The sequence below is a fragment of the Mus caroli genome, unplaced genomic scaffold (assembly GCF_978045245.1).
Source record: "Mus caroli unplaced genomic scaffold, Mus_caroli_1 scaffold_8, whole genome shotgun sequence".
In the NCBI taxonomy this organism is placed as follows: domain Eukaryota; kingdom Metazoa; phylum Chordata; class Mammalia; order Rodentia; family Muridae; genus Mus; species Mus caroli.
In genome coordinates this window covers 111,208,088-111,220,615 of record NW_028227263.1, presented here as the reverse complement: position 1 = coordinate 111,220,615, position 12,528 = coordinate 111,208,088, and the positions used below count along the sequence as shown (strand labels likewise).

The 12,528-nt window shown below is 47.1% G+C and overlaps 1 protein-coding gene across 1 annotated transcript; it reads right to left on the bottom strand.

Moving 5' to 3' along the window:
* Positions 1-2,708: 2,708 nt before the first annotated feature.
* Positions 2,709-12,003, bottom strand: Nudt19 (nudix hydrolase 19). The gene is made up of 3 exons (XM_021167126.3): positions 11,111-12,003; positions 6,980-7,187; positions 2,709-3,652 (listed from the first exon to the last, which is right to left on the bottom strand). The coding sequence occupies exons 1-3, from the start codon at positions 11,759-11,761 to the stop codon at positions 3,438-3,440; spliced, it is 1,074 nt and encodes a 357-aa protein (XP_021022785.1). The 5' UTR covers positions 11,762-12,003; the 3' UTR covers positions 2,709-3,437.
* Between the last annotated feature and the right edge of the window lie 525 nt (positions 12,004-12,528).

The following is a 12,528-nucleotide window of genomic DNA, read 5'->3' as shown; positions in this document are numbered from 1 at the left end:
TATTATACCTTTTCTATGAAAAGCTAGTTATTATTATCTTAGACATCGCCTAAGATCACCAGGGAAGACAGTGACTTCACAAATAGGTCAAGACTACGGTTCAAGCTCTCTTCTTAGCCAGGACAGAAACTCAAGGCGTGCCATCTGTCTCTTAGCCTCCTCGCTGACAGAACAGTGGCATGCACCGGGGTCCCTTCTAGCAGTGACAATTTGTGAGAATGAACACTATGGCCAGTAATCTTAAGAATTTTGGTAGATTGAGAAACCACGTAGAATATTATTATCTATAGATCTCAAATTTACATATTGGGACCTTCTACTTAAGACAACAACAACAAACCCAAAACCTAAATTTGGGGCCAGACAGATGGCTCAGCAGTTAAGAGTGCTTCCAGGGGACCTGAATTCAGTTCCCAGTGGCTCACAACCTCTAAAAACTCCAATAAGGGATTCAACACCCTCTTCTGACTCTGTGGGGAACTCCTCTTATTAGCATTCTTTCTAGGCTCTGCCCCAGTTACCTGGCTTACTATAAAAGGGGCTGATTGGCCCATCCTTGATCTCTCACTCTCTGCCCCTCCTCTCCCTGCTTCTTCTCTCTCAATCCCCATCCCCCTCCCCCCTCTCTCCTGGTCAGCCTTCTCTCCTCTCCCCTCCCCTCCCCTCCTCCCCTCCTCTCCCCTCTCCTCCCCTCCCCTTCTCCCCTCCGGTCTCCTCTCCTCTCTCTCTTTTGCTCTCTCTCTCCTTCTCTCCTCCCTTCTCACCCTCCCCCCCACTTCCCACGCCGTAAACTCTATTCTATACAATACCCAGTCAGGTGGCAGGTGGCTGATACCTCAGGGGAAGGATGCCTCTCAGCAGGGGCCTGCAGAGGCAGAGGCACCCCTTCCCACCTCACCATACCTCGCTCTAGCAAACATATCCTTGGCTTTTTCTTTTTTATAAAACACACAACTAATATGCACATACACCAATAGGGACACATAAACACAAACAAAGTTTAAAAAATACATACATTTCATGTGTGTATGTGCTTTAATGCCAGCACTTGGGGAACAGAGGCAGGTGGATCTCTGAGTTTGAGGCCAGTCTGGTCTGTATGCAGAGTGAGTTCTAGGACAGCCAAAGCTACACTGAGAAACCCTGTCTTAAAAAGCCAAACCAACCAACCAACCAAATAGAGTTAGAGCCTTGCACATATTAGGCAAGTATCTGCCTTAGCCTTCTTTTAAAATGTTTGAGGCAGGTTCTTGGGTCTTCAACTCCCTCTGTAACCTAGGCAGACTTTGAACGTTTGACTGTCCTGTCCCAGCCTTCCAAGTAGCTGGAATCACAGAGCTGTACCACTAGACCTTACTAGATTCTACCTCATGTCTGGTGACTCAACTCTCCTCTACACTGCAGGCTGCCTAACGGTACTGGCACACTGTCCACTAGATGGCACTATTTGCTCCTCAGGGGTGACAACTGATATTTTCAGACATAGCTAAAGTAACTGGAAAAGCATGAACAAGCTAAGAAGCACGGCTCTCTTTTATTCCCCTAATGGGGAGTAAGTAGCACGCAGAGAGGGCAGGAGAGGTGTTTTAGCCATTGGCGTGCTTACTGCTCTTGCAGAGGACTTGAGTTTGGCTGTCTGCTTCACCAACTCCAGTTCCAGGGCATCCAATGTGCTCTTCTGGCTTCCAAGTGGTGCACATAAACTCACACAGACAGACAGACAGACAGACAAATTCTTAAGGATAAAAAACACACGCATAAGCTTTATGCTATACTTGCTTATATTGTGTCGGCAGGAACAGCAAGTCATTTGGTGAAAAGTGAAGCCCACTCCAACACACAACACAAAGATCTACAAACAGAATTTGTGTCCTGCTGGTCTGGTAGCATATGCCTTTAGTCCCAACACTCGGGGGGGAAAAGTAGACAGATCACACCAGTTTAAGCCATCTGGTGTGCATAGTGAGTTACAGGACAGCCAGGGCTATGCAGAGACCCTGTCTCAAACACACACACACCAGTACCCTATCATTTCTCACCTTTAGTCAATAAAAATCATTAATCACCCACATTAACCATATTAAATGTCAATTAAACATTCTCCAGCCTCATTAACTGGTGACTCAACTCTCCTCTACACTGCAGGCTACCTAACTGTACTGGCACACTGTCCACTAGATGGCACTACTTGCTCCTCAGGGGTGACAACTGATATTTTCAGACATAGCTAAAGTAACTGGAAAAGCATGAACAAGCTAAGAAGCACGGCTCTCTTTTATTCCCCTAATGGGGAGTAAGTAGCACGCAGAGAAGGCAGGAGAGGTGTTTTCATAAGCATATAACGGCTGATAAGTTTTATAGTGTCGGTGTGTGCATTAGGTGTGTGCGAGGACACAAGGGCTGTGGCATCCGTGGAGGGACAACTTTGTAAAGTAGGTCCCCTCTTCACACCTTTGCATGGGTTCTAGGGGTCAGGCTGGAGTCGCCAGACATGCTCAGTAAGTGCCTTTACCTGCTGAGACATCTCGCCAGCCTGCGTGTTCTTATGACTTCCTGGCCTGACCTTAGTCTACAGGACCCACACGCAGCAGGAAAGCAGTGTCCTGTAAGGTATTCTCTGCCCTCCACACATGCTCCATGGTATGCATACACACAAACATACACACACACACACACAAATAAGTAGAATAAAAAATACAACTTGGATGTCAAAATGAATGTCATTTGGTTTTAATGCAAATACTGTATGTTAATTATCAAGGTGAGTCTATGGCACGACCATGACATCCCCTTTGAAGGATGATCACTGTTTATTTATATTAACTTTCCTTACTGTGATCGAAAGCCCGACAGAAGAACCAAGGGACCTTCCTTCCTGGAGGCAGAAACCGGAGGCAAAGTCTGCTCACATCTCCTCGGATGGAGAAACAAAGTACCCTGCTGGCACAGAGTGAAGACTCCAGCCCTCAAGACCCACGCTTCCTAGCTAAAGCCTGCCCCTCAGTTTTCACAACCCGCCAGAACAGCTACCAACCAGGGAGCAAGTGGGAGACCTCTCACATCTGACCCTTAGCACTCTTTAACTAGGTATCTCTGCATCAATTCCTGCGAAAGAGAAAGAGAGCCAGGACTCAGTCTCCACAGCGCTCCAGGAAACCTGCTAACGCGTGGGACAGTTAGAGGATGGCAGGAGACCACTTTCCAATGTTCAACTAATAAAACAACTGTTGTGAAACCGTTTATCTTGGTGACAAGAGCTTTACTACTTCGTCCATTCTACATTTGGCTTGCTGGGCAGTCTGACAAATGGCAGGGGCTCCCAAAACGCACGTGACACAGGTAACACCTCATTGTGACTTTTATGGGTACATTCCTTAGATTTTTAGACAGGTTCAGTCAATCTTCATTATTTGCTAACAGTACATAAGTAGTGCAGCTTACAGGTGGGCAGTACATCTCTTATTCACTACGTAGTTCCTAGGGTACACGTGCTTATTCTCTGACGGAAGAGTCATGTAGATTTCGTACACATAGGGACTGTGGATCACAACTCGGTTAAGGACTTTGCCTTCCTTCACGATTTCTTCAGTCTTTTTGTCAGTAGACATATTCTTTTCCAAGAAGTCTGAGTCTTTCACATACAGCTCATCTCCTGAAAAAATAGTAAAAATGTATTTCCGTAGAGCACTGTTTCATAACACACACACACACACACACACACACATCAAGGACTTAAAGCAGTGTTTTTTAGATGTATTTCATGGCGAAGCTTAGTTGGTGTTTTTCTTGTTGCTCGTTTTAAATTTTATTTTATTATAAGCCATGTATATGTGTATGTGTGCGTGTATACCTGGGGTGGGGACTGGGGACTGACCTCAGCTCCTCTGAGAGCAGCAACACAGCCTCTAACCACTGGGACTGGCTCTGTTTCAGGTTTTTATTGGGGGGGGGGAGGGAGGAGCATGTGGTGCATATATTCATGCAGGTGGAGGTCAGAAACCAGCCTGCTAGGGTTGGGTCTCTCCCTCCGCCAAGCGTGTGGATCATTACAGCCAAGAAAGCAGGAGGGCCAGAGAACCGCCTTGGTGTTCCTCCACAACTTTCTGCCTTTTATCTCAGCTAGGATTCCTACTGGCCTGGAACTTTACCACTTAGGCCTGTGAGCATCCAGAAATCTGCTTGTGTCTCCCTCCCATCCTGCCACTGCAAGGCTGAGATCAGAGGTGCCTATCACGAGACCTTCCTCTCTGCACCACTTCAGGGGACCCAAACTCGGGCCTTCACACTTGCTAGCCGACCTTTTACTGACTGAGTCAGCTCTCTAGTCCTCTGTGTTGGATTTTAATATCCCTACTTTATGCCTACCTCCAAGATAAGCATTTTCTTGGGGCACATCAAAATTGATGCCTATAGTGTTTCCATTGTCAGCTGTAATTATTTTATCATAGTTCAGCAGCACTGGGAATTAAAACTGAGGCCTTGATGCAGTTGAGGCAAGCACCCCACCAAGTCCCATGCCCAGGCAAGAGCACTGTAAGTTCCGAACTACTTCATGACTCTCTTTATTAAATAGTAATATTAATGTTGGCCTTAATAACAATGATTTTGATGTTTCAATACAAGTTTGTTCTGATAATCTCATGGTTAATCCATTTTTTTGCTTAGTCTTAATATTTTCCTTATGTACTTGCATATGTGCGCAGGCGTGAAGGCCAGAAGTTGACACAGGGGGTCTTCCTCAGTCATTCTCCACCTTACGTTTTGAGGCACAGACTCTCACCAAGCCTGAAGCTCATCCATTTAATGAGACTCCTTGGCCAGCAAGTCTCAACAATCTCCTGCCTTTACCTGCGTAGCTGGGATTAAAATGACCATCAGGTTGGCCTCTAACATGGGTACTGGCAATATGAATTCAAGTCCTGTGCTTATACAGCAAGCGCTTACTGACTGAGCCATAGCATTCACCAAGGTTAATTTAGATGAGTTATCACTTGTATTAAACTTGCTAAGGGTTGGAGAGATGGGTCAGGGTTAAGAACACTGGCTGCTCCCCCAGAGGACCTGAGTTCTGGTCCCAGCAGCCACATGACAGATCACTACAACCTGTAACTCCAGTTCCAGGGAATTGATGCTCTCTTTTGGCCTCTGTGGATATTAAGCACATTGGTGGTACATATACATACAGATAGGCAAACATTCATATACATAAAATAAGAATAAGTCTTAAACCCTGCTAAACTATCCTTCTGTAGGGTGACTAACAAATCTTATCAGTATTATCAGGAACTGAAGAGGCAGATATGAAACACTACATGACACATAGTGCTTAACCCCGACACTAACCAGTGTTTGCCAAACTATAACTGACCACCGACAATCTTCCTAATTCAAATAAGCTGACAGTCTACAAGTTCTCATAATCTGAAATGAAGATGTAAAAGTGTGAAAATGCATGATTAGAGAATTGTGTCCATGCCTAGGAAATATATATATGCATAAATTCAGGATTTCTAGTTATAATAAACATTATGGGCTGGGCACAGTGGTACACCTGTGATCTCAGCAAATGGGGAATGAGGGCAGGAGGATGCCAGCCTGGGATAAACAGTAAGTTCTATGCCAGCCTGAGATCTATATTAGAAATTTTCTCAAAAATAAATAAAAATAAAGACTATGTTTCCTAAAGTTCACTTGGACAAAACCATACAGCCTATAGTCACCTGAAATAAAGTGTCTTAATTGAAGGGCTGCCCAGATGATATGGGCCTGTGGAAGTATTATCCTGATTGTTATTTGATACAGCCCACTGTGGGCAGCACCATTCCTTAGTCACTGGGTCCCAAACTGAGTAAGAAAGTTAGCTAAGCACAGTTCTTTGTGAGCCAGCTAGCAAGTAGAATTCTCCATGGTTCCTGATGTATGCCTCTGATTGTGAAGTGAGTTTGTTGGTTGGAAGCAATGCTGTGTGTGGTAAAGCTTGAAGCCTGTTTTCAAGTTCCTGCCCCAGCTTCTCTCAATAATGAACCATAACCCACGGTCTGACATAAACCTTCTTCCTCCCAAAGTTGTCTATGGTCATGGTACTTGTCACAAGAACAGACTCAAACTAAAAGCACGTACATTTTATGATTCTGACCTCCCCCTCTCCTCCCTCCGTTTTTTGAGACAGGGTCTCACTGTATAAGAGCTCTAATTGTCCCGGAACTCTCAATGTAGACCAGGCTAGCCTCCAAATCACAGAGATCCACCTGTCTCTGCCTTCCAAATACTGGGATTAAAAAGCATGCACCACCACAGTGGGGTGACAGTGACCTTTTAATTACTATTCCACCAGGCACAGCAAACCTCTTGACTAAAGGCTAGAGCCTGTGATTGAGCAGTGGAAGGGGAAAGGTGGAGCTTTTAGAGAGGGAGAAGAGAGGAAGGAGGAGAGGAGAGGAGAAGAGGAGATGGAGGAGACAGGGGAAGATGGAGGAAGAGGAGGTGGAAGGAAGATGGAGCAGAACCATGTGGCCTGGAGAAGTCGCAAGTAGCAACGGCTCTCATAGCTGGGGAACAGAGTACTGTAGTGGTAGATCTGCCCAATCCTTATAAATATCGTAACTGAGTTGTCTGTTCTTTGCACGGGCTTATTGGGGTTGGAGATTTACTGCAACCCTTGACATTAAAGAGTATGTCTGAGAACCACACAGCTGAACAACAATTAAAAAACAAACAAACAAACAAAAACTTTAAAATAAAGAAGAAAAATATCCCTCAAAACTTGTCAGGAAGCATAAGCTTTTGTATTGGGCTGCATTCACAGTTATCAGGGGGTGCATGGGGGTGGCCTATAAGCAGAGGTTAGCCACACCCACAGGCAGAGGCTATGTAAAACAGGCTGTAACTCCTCCCTCTCCGCTGGGCAATGCTGCCAGAACGCCTGGCTGTACCCAACACGAATCCTAATGAACAGGGGTGCTATACTTCTCTGACTCACCTGGGAGAAGATGGATGGTGCCATCAGAAGTTAAAAGTATTATTGGCAGCCATTTCTCAGCTCCTTCTAATGGGCGATCCGAACAAAATCTATACAGAGCAGAGAGAGAGGCAAAGTTGTCAAGTCTTCTTATTTCATAGAACTGTGGTGGTGCCAGCCAGATTTCTTTTGATAGGAAACATTCAGTTGCCTCTGATGGGGACAACCACTGTAAGAGACAAAGGGACAAGCTTTGTAAGATGTATTCAGTCATCAGTCAGATCTGTGGTTGTTACATGGGGATACAAGATCGATTTGATGTGAAAAACATTAACTTATCCAAAGGCCCTGCTAGAGCTCTCCGAGACAGCATAACTTTCAGAGGCCCAGACACTGCCATGTACTAATCGTCCTGCTTAGTCAGGAGGCAGAAGCAGGAAAATTGCTTGAGTCCAGGAGTTGAAGTCCTGCCTGGGTAAGATAATGAGGTCCTGTCTCAGAAAGAAAGAACCGGAGGCTAGAGAACTGCCTCCGTGGTTAAAAGCAGTTGCAGCTCTCCCAGAGGACCAGAGCTGGGTTCTTAGCATCTACACAGGACAGCTCACAGCCACCCATAACTTAAGTTCTAGGGGATCCAATGGGTCAGCTGCATGTGTGTTAAACAAAAATAATCAATAACAACCAAATAATAAGTATAAATAACAACACTTAACAACAATAAAATGCCAATTAAAATATTAATAATTAGTAAATAAAATTTAAAAATCCTTTCAGTCACAAGAGCTAAACCCACACATTACACAGCAACTCAATAAAATCTAATTTTTTTTGTTTTTGTTTTGTTTTGTTTTGTTTTTTCGAGACAGGGTTTCTCTGTGTAGCCCTGACTGTCCTGGAACTCACTTTGTAGACCAGGCTGGTCTTGAACTCAGAAATCCACCTGCCTCTGCCTCCCAAGTGCTGGGATTAAAGGCGTGTGCCACCACTGCCTGGCAATAAAAATCTATTTTCAGACACCAAAAATGCCTAACTATAAGTAAGTAAATAAATAAATACATAATAGAGTGAAGTGAGCCCATCTATCTGCTTAAAGTCAATCCCAGACCAAGAGCACTGGGGGACCTAAGTAGCATCCAGGAGTCTTACTGACTAGAGCAGACTGGAGCAGACTGGAGCAGAACTTGGAAGGCTCACTTAGTATCCGGTGAGCATGTGCCGAGCAGTTCTACCCAGAACTGAACTCCAAAGCTCTACTGACTACTTACCTGGGCCTGATGACGCCCAGGGAAAGAGCAACTACCTGGGAGGTTGCGGACTAAATTCTTGATGCTTACCTGGATCCAAGACGTTTTCTAGTTTTCCCCAGCAGTATATTCCTGACAGAGGGAAAGCCTTATTTGAATGAAAGGAGCTTTTCTACTCAAGTGAGCAGGACCACAGAATAGAACTGCAGGGAAATGAGCCCCCAAGGATGAACGCTACTGTAGACCCACTTGCAAAACATTTTAAACACACCTCAAAAGGGTAAAGTCCATCTCTAATAACTTGACTGCCTTCCGGGAAAAGTGCAACACTAGTTAAAAGAATAGAACAAAACCCTGCATTCAGTGATCTAAAAACAATGCTAACATGCACTCAAAAACTTCAGAGCATGCTGATGTCAAGCGCAGGGAAATGTAGTCCATAACTAAAACACATGCACATACATAAAATAAAATCGTTTGTTAAAAAGACAAATTTAGGGCTGGAGAGGTGGCTCAGTGGTAAAGAGCACTGACTGCTCTTCCGAAGGTCCTGAGTTCAAATCCCAGCAACCACATGGTGGTTCACAACCATCTGTAATGGGATCTGATGGCCTCTTCTGGTGTGTCTGAAGACAGCTACAGCAAGAGTACTCATATGCATAGAATAAATAAATAAATCTTTTTTTAAAAAAAGATGAATTTAAAAACAGGGTCAAAGAGAAGCTCAAGGACTGTGAGGAGCGGGTGTGGCAGCAGTCCCAAGATGGCACCTGGGACTGCAGCTAAGTCTTATGACTTGCACCTGACTTCCTCATACGCCTGAAAATAAGCCACGACCTTCGTGAGAGCTGCGCAGGTGTACCATGATGTTGGTGGTGTAAACAAGTCCATATTTGGTGGAGACATGCCCCTGCCGCCCTGATTGGCTGAAGCTGCGTGCTTGGTGAGGTGACGTGGCCTGCTGTGAGTGGATGGGGGCTGAGAGCATATAAGCAGACCGCCCTGGGTGCCCAGGTTCCCCGTAGCAGCATTGAGGTGTTCCTGCAATAAAGGCTGTTGAGAAGAATCTGACCGTGTTGTTCTTGCTGGTCGAGAGCAGACGCAACAAAGGACAATTTTTACTACAGTTTAAGAGCACAAAGCTATAGATCTCAGCAGGTGATAGCAGAAGGGAGATGGGGTGGATAGAGGGAGAGAGCTATGCTTTAAGTGGTCACCTGGTGGAGGGGAGTTAGCGGAGTAGCTTTAGAGAATGTCTGGGCAAGCACACCCAAGCTTTGGACAGTACTTAAAGGATGAAAAAGGCGTTTGTGAGTGACTCAAGAGAAGCAGGCAGGTCTGCATCCCCCATCACGGAAGCTCTGTAAGCACCTGAACCAAGAGGCCCCTGAGAGGAAGAGTCTAGGTTACGGCAAACTGACAAAACTATCACATTGCCTGGCTCTTCTATCTCCCGTTCTCAGCAGTCCCATTGGTCCAAAGATGTAAAGGAACTATCAACATAATAAAAAGGAAAAAATTCGCTTTATACTTAGTTACTTTTTTTTTTTTTGGTTTTTTCGAGACAGGGTTTCTCTGTATAGTCCTGGCTGTCCTGGAACTCACTCTGTAGACCAGGCTGGCCTCGAACTCAGAAATCCGCCTGCCTCTGCCTCCCGAGTGCTGGGATTAAAGGCGTGCGCCACCACGTCCAGCTACTTAGTTACTTTTTATTCAAGTATTTTTGCCTGCTTAGAAATCTGTGTACCAGATGAGGGCCAGAAGGGGGCGTCAGATCCTCCAGTCCCGAGGTTACAGGCAGCTATAATGCTTCCAGAAATACTATTTACAGTTGAGATTTCATTAAAAAAAAAATGCAAACTTAAACAATTGAGCTGGGTGTGGCAGCACATGCCTTTAACCATAGCATTTAGGAGACAGGGGCAGTCAGAACTCTGAGTTCAAGGTCAGCATGGTCTACAGAGTCAGTTCCAGGACAGCCAGGGCTACGGAGAGAAACCCTGTCTCAAAAAACACAATCAAATATAACAAAGCAAAAAAAACAGCCATTGAGTTTACTCGACTGGAATACTGAGAAAAAAAGATTGAAACGAGTGAACAAAGCATCCAGGTCCTGTGGGAGGCCAAGCTGTCCAACATATGTGTAACTGCAGGTAGAAGAAACAGGGAGTGGCGCGAGAGACTGGCTCAACTGAGATCTGGAGAGGATGCATCCCTCAGAAGGCCAGAGTTCAGTGCCCAGCACCCATTCAAGGTGGCTCACAACCTTCTTCAACTCCTGCTCCAGGTGATTAGACACTTCTGGCATCAGTGGGCACCTGCACTCACACCAGAACACAACTTAAGTCATTTTGTTTATTTTACAAAAAGGAAAATAACGGGCAGTTGAAAACATTTTTGCATAAATAAAAGATGAGCTTGAAGCGGTGGCACACTCAAGACCTCGGGTCCTAGGCCTGAAGCCTAACAAACTGTGCCTGGTGCATTGGAAGTGACACGAAAAAGAAAGGGAGGGAGGGATGGAGGGAGACAGACAAACAGGCGCACACACACACAACACGCGTGTGCATGCAGAGAGAGAAAGGGGTTAGAAAAAGGAAAAAGATGGAAAGGGAAAGGAGAAAGTGAAAGATGAAGGGAACGGGAACAGAGAAACAGGAAGAGATGAAGAAGAAAGAAGAAAGTTAATGACTGAAATCCTATAATGTGTTCTAGAAACCCGAATGAAAACGACTTAGGGCATGAAGTGAATTGGGAAGTGTCCAGATCAGGCAGTTGGGAGCACTGCCGCGACCCCGCTTAGGGTGAGAGTTGAGTCCTTGAGAGCCTAAAGCAAGGTCTCGCACGTGCAACTTTGGTCTGGGGTAAGGCTCGGCGCATCCCGGGGGGCGGGTCCCGCGACCCCTACCTGGTAGCCCACCACCTCGGCCAGGTCGGGCTCCACGCGCGGAGTGTCCCGCAGGCAGCACAGGAGGAAGGTGGTGTCGAAACGGCGGGTGATTCGCCCATACGGGGTGAGCCAGCCGCCCCAGTCGTGCAGCGCCCAGATGTCAGGCGTGCAGTCCAGGTGCGCGCACAGCTGGAGGAAGCAGCGCGGGTCACTGCGCACGCGTGAGCGCCATTCGGCCAGGCCGGCCGGAGGTGACAGTGCCTGACTGGGCTCCTGAGATGCTGGATCCGCGTCCCGCGGCCGCAGGAGCAGCACCCCGGCCTCCTCGAAGGTTTCGCGGATGGCACAGATGCGCAGCGCTACGTCATCCGGCAGCGCCGCGGGGTCCGCGTCGCCGTGGGACAGCCCGGGGAAGGGGGGTTGCCGAGGCGGCTCGGGGCCTAGGCCGAAGCGCGGCGGCGTGTGCCGAGGCGCGAACAGACGCACCCAGTCGGGCGAGCTGTCGGCCGCGTCCAGCACGCCGCCCGGGAAGACGTGCGCGCCGGGCATGAAGCGCTGGTTTTGAGCTCGCTGGAGAAGCAGCAGCCGGAAGCCGGCCGGGCTCGAGTGGGTCCAGCCTGCGGCCAACATCACGGTAGCTGCCCGCCGCCAGCTGCTCGGGCCGCTCATGGCCGGCGTCCTTCAGATCCCCTTTAGGAAGTGGCCGGGTCGTAGAGTGGTGTCCGAAAGCCGAATAAATGTTGAGGGCCTGAGAAAGCCGGCCTGGAGGCTTCCGGAGGTTTGCTTGTGGGAGGAGCGTGGTTCCCGCGCCAAAGCACCTCCTCTGAGTGCCCTGAGCTTCAGTCAGGGTCATTCTCGCCCTGTCACAGCCCTGGGAGCACGGGTGCCAGTGTGGAATGGAAAATAATTTCTAGTTGTGAACCTTTCCCACTAAACGCAAACGACTGGGACTTTGTCCCCTACGCTGGCCTGTTGCCTGTATAGGAGGTTCCAAGTTGTCGGGAGCTCTCTTGAGCCATGCTAATAAACGAATGGGTGGATCAGATGCCAAGTTAGACTAACTGCTCTGTAGTTTGAATGTCTTTGGCTAGTCCCTGTCCCTTGGGGTAGTTTGTCTTAAATTGTAGATGTTATTGCCGGAGCCCCTGAGGATCAGGGAAAATCATCTTAGTGTGATTAGTTCTCTTTCTACGTGAGAGATGTTTAATCCTAGACTAGCAATGCTTCCCCTCCTCTCCAACCTTTTTCCTTTTTTTTCCAGGCTGGCCTCGAATTCAGAAATCTGCCTCCCAAGTGCTGGGATCAAAGACGTGCACCACCACTGCCCGGCTTCCTCTCCAATTTTTTTTTTTTAAAGATTTATTTATTTATTATATGTAAGTACACTGTAGCTGTCTTCAGACACTCCAGAAGAGGGAGCCAGATCTCGTTGCGGA